At 32.9% G+C, this 18,438-nt stretch overlaps 1 protein-coding gene across 1 annotated transcript; it reads right to left on the bottom strand.

Moving 5' to 3' along the window:
• Nucleotides 1-1,042: 1,042 nt before the first annotated feature.
• LOC129220501 (aminoacyl tRNA synthase complex-interacting multifunctional protein 2-like) lies at nucleotides 1,043-16,452 on the bottom strand. The gene is made up of 5 exons (XM_054854928.1): nucleotides 16,249-16,452; nucleotides 12,022-12,138; nucleotides 7,577-7,796; nucleotides 3,123-3,195; nucleotides 1,043-1,399 (listed from the first exon to the last, which is right to left on the bottom strand). The coding sequence occupies exons 1-5, from the start codon at nucleotides 16,384-16,386 to the stop codon at nucleotides 1,078-1,080; spliced, it is 870 nt and encodes a 289-aa protein (XP_054710903.1). The 5' UTR covers nucleotides 16,387-16,452; the 3' UTR covers nucleotides 1,043-1,077.
• Nucleotides 16,453-18,438: the final 1,986 nt, after the last annotated feature.

The raw sequence follows: 18,438 nt of genomic DNA, 5'->3' as shown, positions 1-18,438 counted from the left end.
GAAACTTTTTTCTCAATAATGCTGTGTTTAAGCACCTACCAGGTCTACTGGCCCTTTTGCCCCTAAAGAGAGAGGGGGGGGGGGGGACTATCCACAGTTTTTTGCACTGGTTTTTTCTAAAATTTAAATTTTGAGATTTACATCTCTTTGCTTCTCAGTCTCAATTGAACTTTTCTTTTTTATGATAAATCTGTGTGTCATTGGAATGCAGAAAATGAGTAGAAAAAAAAACAGAAGCTTAAAAATAAAAAGACCACTTTGATTACCGAATTTTGGTAGATTAAAATGTTGAAACACAAGAACTTCCAATGTTTGAGTATTGTGTGACTCTAGAGTACTGTGCAATAAGGTGGAGTTAATTCTTCTTTTTCTTGAGTCGCTATACTGCAGAAAAGTTGCGATTAGTGAAGACTTAAAAAATAGCTTTTTACTGAATTCAGAGATTATCTTCCAATCGCCCTAAAAGCTTGAAAATTTGAAAAAATGGAAAATTCCATCGTTTCTTAGTGATTTTTTTTAAAAAGGTTTATAACAATAGTTTTCAAAAGCCAGCATACATACCTTGGAGAAAAGAAGACAGAAAATCAAGGAAAGTTGTGCCTTGTTTTAATTTTTAAATGAAAATATACTTTGCAGTTCATGATAATTTGAATGGCCTCAAGTTTTTGGTACACAATAAACTCGCACTACAGCGAGACTCGACTGACATGAAGGGGCTATAAAGCGAGGTTTTCACAGGTCACGAATTTCAGAGCTGATGCAAATTCCTCATCCACAACGCAAAGACATTCAGAAGAGAATCGCTAGATGTACGTACTGGCGCCATTACTGGCCACTAAATATTGGTTTTGTGAATGGACCTTATCCCGAAAGCATCACCAAAGAGCTGAAACTTCTACGCAAACATCCCTTCGTTAGTGTATCAAATAAACACTCTGTATTTAAATTCTAAATGTGAAAGTTGATTTAACATAGTGACAACTAAGAGCACTGCTTCAGCTTAAGCTAGGGAAGAGAAAGTTTCTTGAAAAATGAGCAGAGAAAAGTATTTATTAATAATTTATTAATTATTAACAGCTAAGAACATAATGTGTGGCAGAGGTGAAACATTTCATTTTCTGATAGGGATTTATACCATTTTGAAACATTAGATGGCAAACCATCATGCAATTTTGTTTGAAGAAGGGAACTCCAGATGATTATGTCGGCTACAGTCAACGAATTGCCAACTAAGAAACTATTTTTACCAAGATGAGAGTTCAAGGATTTCAGAGCTGCTTGGCGATCTTTATTGTTGCCATGTATCAGTGATGAATGGGCAACTTCAAGCCAATCATCTATCAGTGTTGCTGAGATAGGATCTTCGTCGTAGTTCAGAAATAACAACCTTGATATGTACCTGGAAAAACAACAGGCTGAGCAATAAGATTGATTTGAATTGAATTTGAAATGAGTAAATTATAACAATTTAAAATTTTTAGTCTGATTTTTGTGACCATACAAGTTTTTTCTTCTTCCTGTATCCTGTAGGAAGAAATATTTTATAAAATTTTACCATTAATCATCCATAGAAAAGTACTAAAAAAAAAAGACCGACAACAGGAAAAAATATTCTTGAAATTATTCTACAATGCCTCAATGTGACAGAAATACTGCCATGCGCAGGTAAAAGACAGTACAGCATTTTTATTTATTTATTTATTTATTTTTTGCTTTTTCGTCATCTATTGTATGTTAGCTTTATTGTACAAGCTTGTATTTCGGTTCCCGCTAAAAAACACGCGAAAAATACATCTAATTCCAACACTTCCATATTGAATTCAAAATGAGTTTTTCCAAGTATCTCAAAAATTTATTTCTGAAGATAATGCTGCTTACCTACCCAAGGCAAGATAATTATCAATATTATTGAACCAGTGTGTGTCTGTTTCCCTATCTTCTCCAAACTGACAACGTTTACCAGGTCAATACTAATATTGTTGGATGCAGGAAATCCAGGGGAAGACATTTTGCCCTGTCTCAACCCTCTAAACCTTAACAGGCTGGATGTCCAGTCCAGAGGACATCCTCACCTCATTGACGGTTTTAATGCTCTAACCCTTGAATGTCCTGAGGATGTCTCTAGGACATTCAGGGATAAGAGCATTAAAACCATCAATTATGACCTGCCACAGACAGCATTGAGTCACCACAGGGATTAAAGAAGATTAAAAGTAGCAGCTGTAATGTACAACACATGCTTATGATTAAAACTAAGGCCTATATATACGAGTCGACGCATCAGCTTAAGATTAGCCATTTTGGATCGGAGCGCATGTTTGAGTGGTTGTCTTTTCTGGCGATTTAACACGTTTAGTGATTGTTTACTGTGAGCAACTGTCAAGGACGCCCACACAGGGGGGGGGGGGGGCAAGGGAGGCTTGATCCCCCTTCATTAGGAATAAGAACTTCCTTGCTTTTAGTGCTTTTTTTCTTTGCAAAAATGTATAAAAATTTCTTTTCCAGCCATTAATGAATAAGTTATTAAAAATGTCAAATTTCAATATCTCTAATCTGTACTGAAAGCAGTTTCCATGGGGAAAACATTCTGCTAAACCATGGGGAAATTTTTTGAGCCCCCTCTTAAAATTTTGCATATGGGCACCCTTGGCAACTATTAGCGGCAAGTGAATTGTTTATTAAATAAAATATTATTTTCAGCATATTTGGCAAAATCCGAAACTTTGCTATGGTAACAACAGCAGTGCAACAATGAAAAATCTGATCCAAAATGGCTAAACTTTAGCTGATGCGTCGGCCAATCTATATAGCGGCTCTAATTAAAACATTATCAGTTTAACAAATTCAATTTAAAATGATAACAGCAAAAGTTTTTAATAAAAATAATAATTAAAATATGAATCACACAGTAAAAATCTTAATTAGATTAGAATCACACAAAATCTGCAATTATATTTTTCTTTACATGGATATTCCTTAAATGTGGGTGTTGCTATTAATATTTTTAAATATTTAAAAAATGTTATACTTCAGTTGAAAGTGAAATGCTGCTGTAATGTTGCTAAATATATCTTTAAAGAGGATGAAAGTCTTTTGAGTTTAAGGCTCAAAACAAAACTTACCTAGCAATATTAACTTCACCTTCAATAATACCCTGATGAACTGGATCAATCATCATTTCATGGTCCTTGTTCCCTGCAATTATCAGAGCCATTAGATAGTACGAAACACAGCAGTTCACTCTTCTTTTTCCACACTTCTCATTCACAAAATTTTATTTCAATTGCAGAAAGTTTAAATGATTAGAACACAATTTTTAAGAAAGTATCAAGACTTTTATTTTGAAAGCTTTGGTTTCTTTCTGTTTAAAGGGTATTCTTTGCTATGGGCATTTGTATGAATTTTATAAGTTCCTTCTATCAAACCACAAGAAATTAGAAATGAATTCATGCTTAATTTCTTTTTACTGACGTGACAGTTACAACTTCCAATCCACATACAGTAAGATTTCTGAAAGTAACCAATCTTGGCCAACTTTCAAAGAATAAAAGTTTAAGCATTTCAAAAAAAGTTGAGGCAGTGAGAAGCAAAGGGCTGTAAGTGGCAAAATTAAAAATTTGGAGATACATATGGTAAGTGAACCCCTCCTCTGTTCTTGGGGCAAGAGATGGTACTAGTAGCCCTGGTAGTTGCTGCTATACAGCCTACCTAGGATGTTATCTTTAAACGTGTTTCACTCAAAACTTGAAAATGTCCACTTACATCCCATTGCTTCTCACTGCCTTAATTGTTCCTAAGTAAGAAACCAAAACTTAATAAAAATTAAAATACAGTAAATTTTGACAGGAAAAAAAGGAACTCCAGAAGAAAATAAATAACCAATTACCATACAAAAATAATTAAGTTTTTTTTACTCAAAATTGAAAAGCTTAATTTTCTCATACATAAAAACCACATGAGGTAATCAATAAAGTAACTATAAATCAATTTTATTTTAAACTAGGCACTTTTCAGTTGGTAACTTATCTTCTAACTTGGCGACAACAGAAAGCTTGCTCATAGTGATTGGTGATATTTTCAAGTACATGGCAATCTTAGAATTTAGAAATTGAAGTTGTTGAATGTGGGTAACAATGAGGAGTCGAAACTTTCATTCTCGTTATCAAACCCCTATGCCAAACATTCTTTGATTTTATCACTTGTACAGGGCCGATCCTAGGGTGTCTGTCGGCCGCTCGCATGCAAAGACCTATTGTGCCACCCCTCTAGCGATTTTCGCACATTTTGACAGTAATACTTAACATCCTCATTCCTTTTCTTTCAAATTTCTGTATCAAGTTCCAACTTTAATAAAAAAAGAAGGGTGAATTTATAGAAAGTTCGAGAAGCTTCTTATGTACAATTTATTGCTTTGAAGAAAGTTATAAATAACAAAAAAAAAAACAAGTCGTAAAAACGCCTTTTAGTCCGTCTTCGGCGACATCAAATGAAGGACGGAGTAAGGAGGATCTCTCCAGAAGTGGAGAGTCCTTCAATGAAGAAACTTTCAAAAATAACAATTTTAGGAACTTTTTGGAAACTTTAGGGATAAATAATGTTGGGAAGTTGCCTCCAGAAATTCTTTTCTCCTTAAATTTTTTTTTACCCTGATACAATCTTGGAGGAAGCAGCAGTGGCCACCCTCGGCGCCCCTTTTAATAGGTACACTTGACTGCTTCTGTAGGTTTACAAACAATTATAGAATTGTTTATCTAAGACTGTTTTTTTTTTAATTTTTTTTTATTTACTATAAATTAAAACCACCAAGTGATGTTCCTTAAACAGATAAGTATCTTAAATTATTATTATTTTCAGCTACGCTATAGTGCAGTATGATGACCTAAAATCCTTTCAATATGTTACAAGTGTAGGTAGTACTTGTTTCAAAATTCAATTGGAACACTTAAAATTAGCCATTTTATTTCAGTATTATAAATCAAACCACATAACCACAATAGGTTCAAAAAGACCATTTTTGTAATTACTTTCTAAATAGCAACTAAGTAAAAATATTTCCATGTTATCTAAAATGTCTTTTATTATAATGTTAAAAATTGACAGTACTTAGCAACTTTTAAGACTAATGGCTATTTCTCACATGTGGTAACTATGTAGTAGAACTACATGGAGTAACCTCATTCGAATTTGTTGAAGTTGTCAAAAATAATACTACTAGAAATTTTCTTGTAGAAGGAAATTAAAAGCTTTAATTTACATATAGTTAATTACAATAATCTTTTTTTTTCCTTTATCAATACTTTTGTAAGTTATGAACAGTTTGTTTTTCAGTAAGCTAAGTCATATTTAACATGTTTTTGAAATGCAGTAAAACCCCCCGATTTAACGATTAAGGGACTGGTATCATTAAATTGAGGAAATCTTTAAATTGGGAATTGTTAAATTGAAGTTATACTGTATGTTGATAATTAATCTCTAATTGAGCCACTCATGCCGTGAAATAAAAAAGTTGGTTGTCAAGCACTATCTGTAATGGACCTTAGATGTCCATTAACAGTTCATTGAATTCCAAAATGAGTAGAAACAAAAACATTCATTGAAGAGCCTGCAGAATTTGTACCCCCATGGAAAACGGAGTCAGTCTACATTACTCGAGTAAATTTTGTTTAGTCTCCCTTCATGAAGGAAAATGTTTTATGTAGTTCTTGAGGAGTAGGCAGCAGGAACATAAATTGTTTAAAAGTTTAATTATTTTTGTAAATAAACATAGTATAAATATAGAAAAAAAAAAAAAACACTTTCAAGCAATATATAGTTTACCCAATATTGTCAGGTCCCTGGTGTATGTCATAGAAATTTCTATATGGTATACAATGTGTTAAAGAATAATATGTTCATGAAGACATTGAAGCTTTACTATGACTCCTTCAAATATGTAAAAGTTTTTCATAAAGATTAAAAAATGTTTTTCATTGAATATCTTTGTGTCACTAGTAAACCAAATAAATGGCTTTTAAATATTAAATTGCTAATATGTATTGGGCTTCCACAAAACAGATTATGATGGATAATAACTTAGGACATAAAACAAAAAAAAATGTCCCAGAAAGAAATATATGAGATTACAGATGTAAGCATATTGAGCCCCAAAGCAGAATACTTGATGATGTTCTGCAGCGTCAAATCATTCGACTAAAATTGTTCTGAGAGTGCTTCAAGCATTGTATGCACAAGCGACCAACGTGACCTTTTCCACAAATCAAATTGGGAGCCCTAAATCAAAATTGTTTCATAAAGATTTATTTTTTTTTAGTTTTTAAAACTTCATTGTTACTATGCCTTTCTGTGAAACCTAAACTGATTGAGATTCCCAAAAATATTTCACATGCTTTCTGATATGCATAGAAAGATACAAATTTTACAAAAATCTAAACTTAGGTGCCAAACCAAGTTTTTTTTTTTGGTTAATTTTACATGGCGTGAAGGAGTAATTTAAAATAATAAGAGTTAATAAATAAATAAATTACTACTACAATAATAAATAAAATGAGACGAGTTAGGGTAGCATATAATAAAACACTTCAAAACTTTCTAAATTATTGCAATATTTTCAGGGCGCAAAAGGATTGAAATCTAAAACAAGGCACGCAATTTTCAGCAATGAACATGTTTCAATGTTGGCACGTTTTCAAAACATATCTTTGTGGAGGAAAGTGCCGAGAGAAAATTGGAGGAAGTGCAGTACGATTGAGAAAAATAAGAAAAAGAGGAACCAAAAATGCTAGAAAAATCAGAATCTTTTCAGATTTAGAACATGAAATATCTGCAGAAACTGTCAATTTTCCACAAATATCTTATAACTCAAAATAGAATTTTGCACAAATTCTACAGATTTCTTCAAGTTCAAAGTAAATCTAAAGCTCATGTAGATAAATTATCGTATTCAACTTTTTCGCAACTTTCCACCAAATTATCGAAATTTCCAAGAATTTTAAATTTTCTTCTACTTTAAAGAGATCGACAGAATTTGTGCAAAATTCTGTGATGAGTTGGAAGATATTAGCAGAAAATCTGCAGAAACTGCAGATTTTCTGCAGAAATTTCACAGAAATCTGTAGAATTTCTGCAGAAAATTTGTCTGTTTTCCTCTAACATTTGAACAGAATTGTTCTGCAGCTCAAACATCTGTTCTGCGACGTGCGTCGCAAGTTTAGTAGTATTCTGCTTCGGGGATATTGAGACAGGGGAATAGTCAATTGACAGCCTAAAGATACATTGAAAACAAATGAAAACAAGCGGGGGGGGGGGGGGACTAACGGGCTAAGTACATAAGCGGCATCTGCACTTTTTATCAAAGTTGAGACATGGTCACAAGGTGGTTCTTGGTCCCATATTTTACCAAAATACAATGCTTTATGATCATATGTCAATGGTAAATATAAAAAAAAGAAAGGAAGAAAAAATCTTAATTTTAAACCAGTATAACTCAAATAGAAATTATAAACAGTGAAATTAATGAACAGATCATGAAAAAAAAAAAAAAAACAGACACACACACACACACACACAATAGTCTTACCTTCTCTCCAAATAACTGTTAATGAAATTTGAGAAGACTCTGAATTTGAAACATTTTGCAAGTTTTTAACGTTTTCTGGAAGATGCAACAAAGAAGAATGCAGGTAAGTCACTAATTTTACAGGCATGGACTGAGAAAGCATTTGATAGAGAATCCAGAGACTAAGTGGAGGAGAGTCAGGGTTGGCTTTTATAACGACATCTTGGAACTTTGGCAGAGGCTAAAAAATTTTAAGTCATATTTATAACTAAGCATTTAATAATTGAAGAGAAAAATTTTCATTAAATAAGGACAATTTTTATGAGAAAAATACATGAGACATCACAATGCAATCAAACCCTGTTACTGCAAATTCCTTAAATGTGAAATGTCATTCCCAGTCAGATAAAGCTGAAGATGAGAGAAAAATCAATCACTTAAGCCAGCGGTTCCCAACCTTTTTCTCTTTGCGAACCCCTTGGAACAGGCAAAAAAGTTCGCGAACCCCCTGATGTTGAAATTAGTAACATGTAAGAAACAATAAAAAAACAGCATGTTTGCTTTCCATTTTTTGCAGCATTTGATTGCAATAAACAAAAATATAATTGTAAAATATCATTAAGTGCAAACATTAATAAAAAGTTAAAACTACATCTACAAGAAAAATTATAAACAAGAAGTTTTATAAACCAACTATTTTTTTAAGCATACTTTAAATTGGGGAAAAAATCCTTAATGCGATATTTGTGGCTGTTTGACGGAACAAAGAAACTGAAAGTTTGGTTCAATGTCTGACAGTTTGAGTCTTAAATCAGGCTCTGCATTCAATCTGCTTCGGTATTTATCTTTGAGAAAAGTATAGGAGGAAAATCCTTTCTCGCACAGATATGTTGTACAAAATGGTAATAAAATTCGAATTGCTTTTTTGGACAAAACGGTATAGTCATTTCTTACACAGAAGTCAATTAACGAGAGCTCTTTAAAGGTAGTTTTCAATGAATTATCACAGGATAACTCGATGAGCATTTCCTTTTCAGGTAATGTCAGGGTGTTCTCTAAGCATAGATTTCCTTCAAAAGGATTCCGTATCCAGTTGTTTGAGAGAGGGACGTTACTCCTATTAGGAAAATACTCGTCAAAAGTTAGTTCAAGATGTTGCAGATGTTCACATACATTTCTTTTAACGCTTTCATCAAGTTTCATTGAGTTTTCTGATAAAAAGCTACTAAGAGAAGTGAAAGAAGAAAACTCACCCATTTCCAGGCATTGGATCCAGGAATTCAATTTTTTTTACCATACCTTCAATTTTATCATATACAACGAAAATATTAACAGCTGCACCTTGCAAGAATAGATTTAATTCATTTAATTTTGAAAAGATGTCAGCTAAATATGCAAGCCTTTGCATCCAAAGAGGATCGTATATGCAAGTGGACAAGTGAAATGGATGATCAACAAAAAATGCTTGGACTTCTGACTTCAATTCAAATAAGCGTGTCAAAATTTTGCCACGGGAAAGCCATCTAACTTCTGTGTGAAGAAGTAAAGTAACATGAAGGCTTCTCAATTCCTCACAAAGCGCGTGAAATAGACGGCAGTTTGTGGCACGTGATTTTATGAAATTTACAATTTTTACCGCATCAAAGTAGCGGATAATTCTGCGGGAATACGCTTACATGCTAATGCTTGTCTATGAATGCAGCAATGAGTCCATTCAATTTTCTCGTTGATCTTCTTTACTCGCACCACAAAGCCAACAAATTTTCCTGTCATTGATTTTGCACCATCCGTGCACACACCCACACACAAAGACCAATCTATTCCATTTTCTTCAAAGTAACTGTTGACCAGTTCGAAAATTGCTTCTCCAGTTGTGTTGGTTTTCAAAGGTTTTGCAAATAGTACATCTTCTTTAATTGTATCATTAAAAATATACCTAACATAGACAAGTAATATTGCAGCGTTTGCTACATCAGTCGACTCATCAAGCTGGATCGCAAAATTATTCTGTTTTATTCTATTCACAAGTTCTTTCTCCACATTACTTGCCAAATCAGTAATTCTGCTGATACTGTGTTGTTTGATAGCGGAACCAGGTCAATTTTTTTTGCTGACTTTTCTCCCAGCATACACTTAGCAATATCTTGAGCACACGGTCCAATTAAATTTTCTGCAATTGTATGTGGCTGTCCAGATCTTGCAATTCTATAACTGACTTGATATGAAGCTTCAAGGGCCATTTTACTATCTTCGTTGGATTCTAACAGGAACGTAGAGACGCTACACTTTTTATTATATTCCTATTTTCTTTTAAAATATTCGATAGGTTTGTCCTTGTGTGTCGGATGCTTTGTTTCGAGGTGTCTTCTCAGAAGTGACGGTTTCAAACTGCTGTTCGCTAGAACTTCGTTGCAGAGAAGACAAAGCGGTCTAGGTTCAGACTCTTCTCCAGTAAAATAAAAGCCCATTTGTAAATAGTCACTGTCATATTTTCGCTTTTTTCCTTTTTTCTCCCCTAGTTCACTTTTCTGTTTAGTCGGGGGAGGCGGCAGTTCATTACAGCTATCTATTTCAATATTCTGTGTTGATTTGAAAGTTACTGCTGATGTTGAGGGTTGATCGATTGACTGCTTGTCCATTTGTCGCTCAACCAAACTACCAGTTTTCAACCATCGATCCATACCAGCAGAAAGTTATTAAATCATAAAAATTACCAACGCGATTATAACTTCACTAACAGAGTAGCAAGTTCACGTAGCAAAACCAATTGCAAACAAAATCACTTGTTTTCAAGCATCTCTAAAGTATCTCTAAATACATCTGTTAACAAGTATTTCCCCAGAACTATGAGCATGCTGATGTTATATATTTTTGAAAACGAACAGATGGGTAAAATCCAGTAATAAATTTTAAGTTTGGAGCCTTTTGCTGTCATGTCTGCTATTCGATGACTGAATTCGACGGAAATTCCCGAGTTATATTTCAACCAGATTAGAAATAATACCCCTATGATGCATTGTTTGAGAATTCTTTATTTTTTTCGACATATGTATATTATGTATATTGTTTGATTGACTCCACGCGATGGCGCCTTTTTAAGGTCATCGTGATCCCCGCCACAGCTTAATACAACGTTTCTGCATGGCGCCTCGCAATAAAGAAGGAAGGATATCTCTTTTTGTTGTCTATCGAGAAAAAAAAATGAGAAAATTTCTTTTTAACCAAGATTATAAAATCGCTGAAAGATTTTTTTTTTTTGAGCTTAATACAAGAGTCTGGCGCGTTTTCAAATTAAAAAAAATTTTAGTAACTTTGTGTGCAAATTGAATATTTTATAATTTTTTACCAAACTAGGAAAAATCCGCCATTGCACCGAAATTTTCGCGAACCCCCTTCCTGCACCTCGCGAACCCCTGGGGGTTCGCGAACCACCGGTTGGGAACCTCTGACTTAAGCCAAAAGATGATTTGGACAAAATCCCACTTACAATGAGAAACATATTTTGAAGGTTAAAAAAAAAAAAAACATTTATACTGTGTTAGTGAAAGTGGTAAAATATATCTGTAATAATGGTCTCTTTGAATGTCAATAAATACCTAATGGAAAATTATTTCCTAAAAATTCATGCAGGAATCAACTGAAAAACAAAAAAACAACAACAGAATTTTTGGGAAGCCCCAGAAAAGTTTAACATGTTTCACATTTCAACAGCAAAAAGTAAAGAATGAGACGAATTTACAAGAAGAATTAGAAATTTTACATTTTATTATATTTGCAAACATGCTGAGAAAGAATGTACAAAATGTATTGAAAGCAACATATTAAAAATGTTTTTCAAAGCAAATTTGGAACCCCCCCCCCCTTCCAGAAAACATCATTCTTGGATTTTTATAAACCCTATAGCAGAATAATTTTCAACAGTTTGCAACACAGCTTAAAAATCCTAAAAATTATCTGCAAGATAAACCAACATTAGATTAATCCTAAAATCTAAATCGGCATCAAGAAATGCATAGAAATAAGTTTAAAAAAATTAGAGACTACATGCAACCGTGTGTATTGTGTTCCAAAAAATTATGTACAAATGTCCATTCGCTAGACATTTTAGATTATTTCATCCTCAAAATAAATAAATAAAACTTTTCCTCTCTTCAACAAAGAAATAGCGTTTGGTGGACCTGAAAGGCAAGGGCGGATCTAGCCTGTTTTTGGAGGGGTCATCATCAGAAAGTGCAATTTTTGGCCCAAATTAGTGGGTCTGGGGTAAATTTTCTGAAATCTAAGCCTCAAAAACAGATTTAGGCTAGATTTGGATGCTTTGGAGGGGGGGGGGGCATGACCCCTGCATGTAACTGCGCCTGTTACTGGGGTCATAAATATCAAATTGTTAGATAAATTATCTACATGATTACATAAATTAAACATATATTTCAATAATAAAATATATTAAAATTAAAATGTGGTACCTGATGAGTTGTGACATTAAGCTCCTTTTTCATTTGCATAACTTTCTCCTTTAAACCTTCTAACTTTTCTATTATACTAAGTTGACGTTTTTCTAATTCAATCAAATTTTGATCCTCCTATAAAGATTTGATTATTTTATAAACTATTGAAAAAGATAGTGACACAAAAACAACACATATACTACAGATAACGCAACACAACCTGGAAAGCAACCCTATAGTAGGTATAGGTAGGTGGCTGGTACACCAAAAAGTGTGGGAGTCAAAAAAGGTGTGTGGGGTTACAGGGAGCGGCCCTGAAACTTTTTTTTTTTTTGTTTTGTAGAATTGAGTTGCATTAATGGCCTCAAAAATTGGAAGGGATGGCCACCGCAGACTTTCCTTTTCAAGTTCAAAGTTCCATTTTTATGAAATAAGATGAGAAAAGTTAATTTATTTGGAACTTTTAGTTGTTACTTCGGTAGAAAAAAATCAATCCACTCTGAAAAATGGTTTCTCCATCTATTAATTTTTTACTCTGAAAAGTGAGGGGGCAATGCCACTTTACTTTTGTAAGTGAGGGGGGCAGTGAAGACCCAAAGAGGAAATTTCATCTGCTTTTATGCAAGTCAAGGGATAAAGGCTGAGTATGCTATAGTTCCCAGAAAAGTTTTTCATATGGAAGTCCAAAAAAATAATTTTAAGTTATCTTTCACAGTATTTGTGGAGGGAGCTTTCCACCAGAAAAGTTTCAAAAATTCAGGCGTAAAAACAAATTAAGGCTTTTTTTTTTTCCTTTTATGAGCAATAGGTGTACTCTGAGGGCAACAGCATTTATGGACCATTCAAAAGTCTAAAGCTGGTATCAAGAAACGACAACACAAAATTTTAGAAATAAAATAGTTGTTTCGAGGAGAAGGATATAATTTTGCTCCCAATTAAAATCTAAATTTCTTTTTAAGTAAAACAAAATTAAATTTAGTTAAATTTTGTTATTTTCTCTTAATATTTTATTCCTTTTTTTTTCCCCTAAAAAAAAAAAAAAAAAAAAATCAACACTTAAAAATTTTTTAGAGTTGCCATGACCTCCCTCTAAATCTGCACCTGTGAAGCTATCTGTATCAGAATTAGAAATACGAACTTAAATTTGAACGCAACGATGAATCCAAGGATAAATTTCAAGAAGTCAAAATGAGAAATTTAGGTGTCATTTCTTAATGAATCAAATATATAGACATCATACCATAAAAATTCTTTATAAATAACATTGGTACATATTGCCAGTAGGAAGGATAAAAAAAAAATCTAAAATACAGCGAAACCTGTACAAGTTGACCACTTGTGGTGCAGTACTTCATTAGTCAACTAATAAAGGTTACAAGATTAATTCTGTTCCTGACAAAAGTGGCAAACTTAGGCGGGTGGTCAACATTACAGGCTTTACTATACATGGAAAAAAAACTGCTTTTACAATGAAAAAAATCGATTGCATTTTAAAATCACTTTTACAAATCTATTCCTTGCATCAGTCATGGGTCTCAACAAGCCAGAGAAGAAAAGATTTGTTGGAATCCAAAACCTTAGGTGTCAAATTCGGTGCCTAGGTTCGAAATTAAGACGTTAAATCAAAATTTTTGGTCTCAAAAAGTGACTAACAACTGCCACTAGCAGGGCCGTGTCCAAGGGGAGGGTTTTAGGGGTTAAACCCCTCCCATTGGGGGAGAATAATGATAAAAGCAATATGAAGAAAATGATATTTAACTTAGTTATAGTGTTAATGTTTATGTCAGTGCTCTTTTTTTAAGTCATTTTCTTTGATTTTTTTTCAGCAATTTACGAGTGCCCACTCTTCACCAACTGAAATTATATTTTAGAAAACCAGTTGCAAAAGAACCACAGAATAGACTGACAATACAAAACATCCAATGGGAATATTTTTTGGTATACAGCATGTAAAAAAAAATATTTGTGCGAAATTTTTAATACCTTTTGCAATATGCAGTGTAGTTAACAGATAAAAAGGCTTGTTTCTGAAGAAGCTGTAAAACAACATTCTATCCACTAGCGCAGCCGGAATTTGGGGAAATAGGGGAGGGGTCACAAACATCCCTACATGTATATAATACTATACTTGTTATCTCTTCCTAGGAATAGTAATGCGCTTTAAAATCAATGGCTCTGGCCCCTAAAGTACTCCATTGCTTGATTATAACCATAAAACAGGAATGAATTATTTGGTACAAGAGGTGTTTTCATGCCACTGCGAGAAATGATTTGTAAAAGATCTTTGAAACCCCTCCCTTTGTGAAATCCTGGACACGGGCCTGGCCACTAGTTTCCATATTTCTTAAGATTCTTTGAGTTTAAGCAATTTTATAGTCTTGTGAAAAGAATAATTCAATCAATACAAATATATGGGTATATCCTCTTATGGAAGTTACACAACAAATGGCTTTCACTAGTGAATTGCATTCAAAGAGCATCTTAATTCCTTAGCTGAGAGCTTTTTTATCGTGAATCATTTGCTTTGTTGGTAGCTTATATGTTTCCTGCTGTTTTTCAACAAGACGACCCCCGGGATAGAACACCGGGTTATGAGTAGGCTGTTCCAGATTTCAGTTGTTGTTACTGCAGTAAAAGTTCTTAATAAATGCCATGTTCAAATGATTTCTGAAGATTGAAATATTTTAGAAACATACCGCTTGACACAAATAACCAGGGTTGGCCGGATTGGACCCAATTGAGTTGGACCCAATGGGTTTTTTTGAAAAAACCCATTTAAAAAAAACCCATTATTTAGCCCACTTTTGGGTTTTTTTTAAATTTTCCAAGAATTTTTTTTAAAAATTAACTAATTTAAATACTTTTACAATTCAAACTTCTTTTTTATTTGTTCTTCACCACAGACAATGGACATAAAAAATGAATTTTGAACTGTAATAGTATTTATTAACCCTTAACGGCATTAAAAAATACTCCAAAAATTTTAAATAAATATATTTAACTTTTTTCTTTAACTGGTCAATAAGTAACTCAAATTATTTTGACTAAGTCCTGTCACGCCTGATTTTCTCAATATTTGTAGAACAGAGGAAACTACTCTAGCTAAAAGGCTTTCATTTGAATTATTTTCTGCAAACCAACACGTCACAAATCTCGAATAAACAAGGTATATTTTTTAAGAAATTAGCATGTGTTACAAACGGACGGACAGAAAGCAGAATAGGATGTACAGTATTTTCATTATCTTACGAAAAAGTTTAATATTTCTTACTCTGTACACAGAAATAGAAAAACAGGCAACATAAAATTCAAAGAAATGTCTTGATTAGGCTGGAATTCAGTAAAAAGGAATTTAAACTACTTGAGGTTCTACAGTAGTTTTGCATAACAAAGCGAAATACAATAAAGTAAAATTCAAAGAAAAAAAATGGGGTAATTAAAAAGGAACAAACGCACAATAGATTTTATCACTCGAGATATAACTTTGCCTTAACTGTTGATGATCATGGAAACTAAAAAATCTGAAACTTGATCATTCGGGTTTCGTCGTCTTTTATACTTTTCTTCAGAAAATGCTGAATATTCCAGCTTTTTTTACCCGAAGACAATTTTTGTGCATTGTCCTTATATTTAAGCTACAATATGCTACAAGTACCCACATTTTCCCTAAAAAAAGACAAAAAAACAAACGTTTCTTTAAAAAAAACCTAGCTTTAGTTGGGTTTTATTTAAAAACCCAAAAAACCCTGGGTCCATGGGCTTTTTTAAAAAAAACCCGGGTTTTTGCCAACCCTGCAAATAACGTTGTTGCACAATAAAAATAATAAACAAGGTTCGTTAAAATAGGACTATATGAATGGAATCCTTTAGCATGCGCTTCAAATTCATATAAAACACAAACAACAAAAAAATTAGATAATCATCTTTACAAAGTATTTTATGGGGGATATTTCGATAATTGGGAATATGGCGCGGTCGTCTCATTTTTCGCGTAAATAATTTTATTTTGGTAACCCTGCTGATTTATAGCAACCCTATGTGAATAGATGTGTCCGATCTCTTTGTTTTGATTTGCAAAAAAAAAAAAAAAAAAAAATACCTCTCGCGCAAGCACTGGAGCGGAAAATTGACGCCAATGAAAATCGATCGCCAGATTCCCAATTATCGAAACATCCCCATTTTATGCCTTGGTTAAAAAAATAAGCAGTGAAATTATTCAAAACATTCTTTAAAGATTAGCAACACCTGATTTTGTGATCCGGCAACCGGTCCTTCTTTTAGTAAATTCTCCATTTTATACATACAAGTAGGTAAACTAATTTCTGGTAAAATGTTATACAATGGAGAGACTTTGTACATCTTTACAGGCCCATTTTTATACATAACGTGTTCTCCTTGTTCTAAATAAATACACCAAATTTAGCAGTGCCGACGACGACGTCAGTTAAGTTTCACTCTTCTGTAATAGGTTGCCACCTCATGGGAAAAAACATTAATAAATATTAAAACGGCTCATATACACTATTTTCATGTTTATGCTTGATTTCAGATAAATTCCTGCATTTTTTAAAGAATTGTCAGCATTTAAAATTCCTCCCACTTTGCGAAGAAGAAAAGAACATTCAAAAAACATTTAAAGGAATTAAATTTGTTCGATTCTTTAGGTCAGTTAACTGCGAAATTGAGCGTTCTGATTGGTTGATTGGTGTCTGTTTGCAAATGTCTGAAACTGAAAAATCACAAACGAAAACGAATGTTACTGTTTGTTGTTGATTTTCTGTTAATACACTGAATTTTGATTAATTGAAGGACATTGCCATGGAAGACTCAGACTCGGAGTATGAGACTGAAGTAAGTTTTCAGAAACTTTCATTGAATATTTCATGAAAGTTTGCGAATGTGTCAACTGTGCAGTTATTTAAAAATTATGGTATATTTCAGCTCAATATTCAATTTGTTTAATTTCATTTCACGGTGATCATTATAATTTATTTTTTGTGTGTGGTTGATGCATTTCAAATTCTCAAATTCGTAAGCATGGTTTTTCAATATAATGCTGTTTTTTAAACAGCAAAATTCATATTTGATTATATAGGTAGGTACAATTTGCTTATTTCGATAGTAAGTACATTTGATCTAATCATTTCTCTGCTGTGTTAATGAGATCTTCCGATGACTAAATACCTAAACTTTTGTTTTAGCTGGCATCCTTTTATTTTTCAGCAGGGTCATTCCGTGTCAGATCATCACACGGTTTAGGACGGACCGTCACAGAACTGGATGAAACTTGGTACATGAAGAGATTTAGCCCAGTTATGAATGAAAATGCCAAAAAAAAAAAAATTCTTTCACCTCATTCAAAAGTTATTAAATATTAATTATTCAAATTTTCATCAAAAAATGCTACACTTTGAGATGGTTAAATCTCATTTTCTCAGAAACTATAACAGATACAAGCTTGAAATTGGTCTTGTTTTGAAGCTCTTTTAATGTGCTTTAATTTGATGTGCAACTTGATAAAATCAAAAAATAATAATTTTAAAATTTAATTAAATTAAATTTTAAAATTGTAATTTCTTAAAAATGGACAATTTTAAAATTCTGAAAAAATTCACAAAATTACTTTGTGTTATCCTCTAGCATATTACCAAGTTTCATAATGGGATCTTAATGGGATCAGATGATACAGGGAGGACAAGTTTTACATATATCAAAGTTTCTGCATTTTGGACAAAATACCTTTCTGATGGATTACTCAAATATTATTCTAAGTTATTAAATTAGCACAGGAAACTATAAATGAACTGCTAATAGTAATGTAAAACCTTCTAATGTCTTACACCTACTTTAAAATTGAATGAAATTAAAATAATAATGGAAAAAAATAAATAAAACTCACACTAACTCTTTTTTTTTTTTTTTAATTTTTTACTCTCTAAGCTGCAAAATATTTACAATATTGTTCTTTTCTTCAGCTGGTAGAGTATATGTCCTCCCTGTTGGCGTGATGGGATTTACTTCACAAATAATGTCCGACCACAGACACCAGAAAGAATCCCTCTACCCCCCCCACATTTTTTTGTGGAAGGATCATTTTGCAATCCCAAATATACCCTCCCCCTCCCCTCTCCTAAAAATTTTCAGATCATCTTCATCCCTTCACCCCCCCCCCCCCCAAATAAATAAATAAAAATTAACATTTTATTATGCTCTATTTGGCAAGCATTTCGAGAGGTTTAGTTTCCCTCTTCATGTGCTGGTTTTCTTTTCTAAAAAAAGACAAGAAGAAGAAAAGAAAACACTATGACTTAAACAAAACAAAAAAAAAAAAAAAAAAGGATCTTGCAAAAAAAAAAAAAAAAAAAAAAAATAGTTTCAGTTTTATTCCTTCCAAAAGTCTAGACGCCTTTTGATGCAAGGGCACTTTTCTTTTTG

The sequence above is a fragment of the Uloborus diversus genome, chromosome 4 (genome assembly GCF_026930045.1).
Source record: "Uloborus diversus isolate 005 chromosome 4, Udiv.v.3.1, whole genome shotgun sequence".
NCBI lineage: Eukaryota > Metazoa > Arthropoda > Arachnida > Araneae > Uloboridae > Uloborus > Uloborus diversus.
The sequence above is the reverse complement of the archived record's forward strand: the minus strand, read 5'-3'. Positions and strand labels throughout refer to the sequence as shown.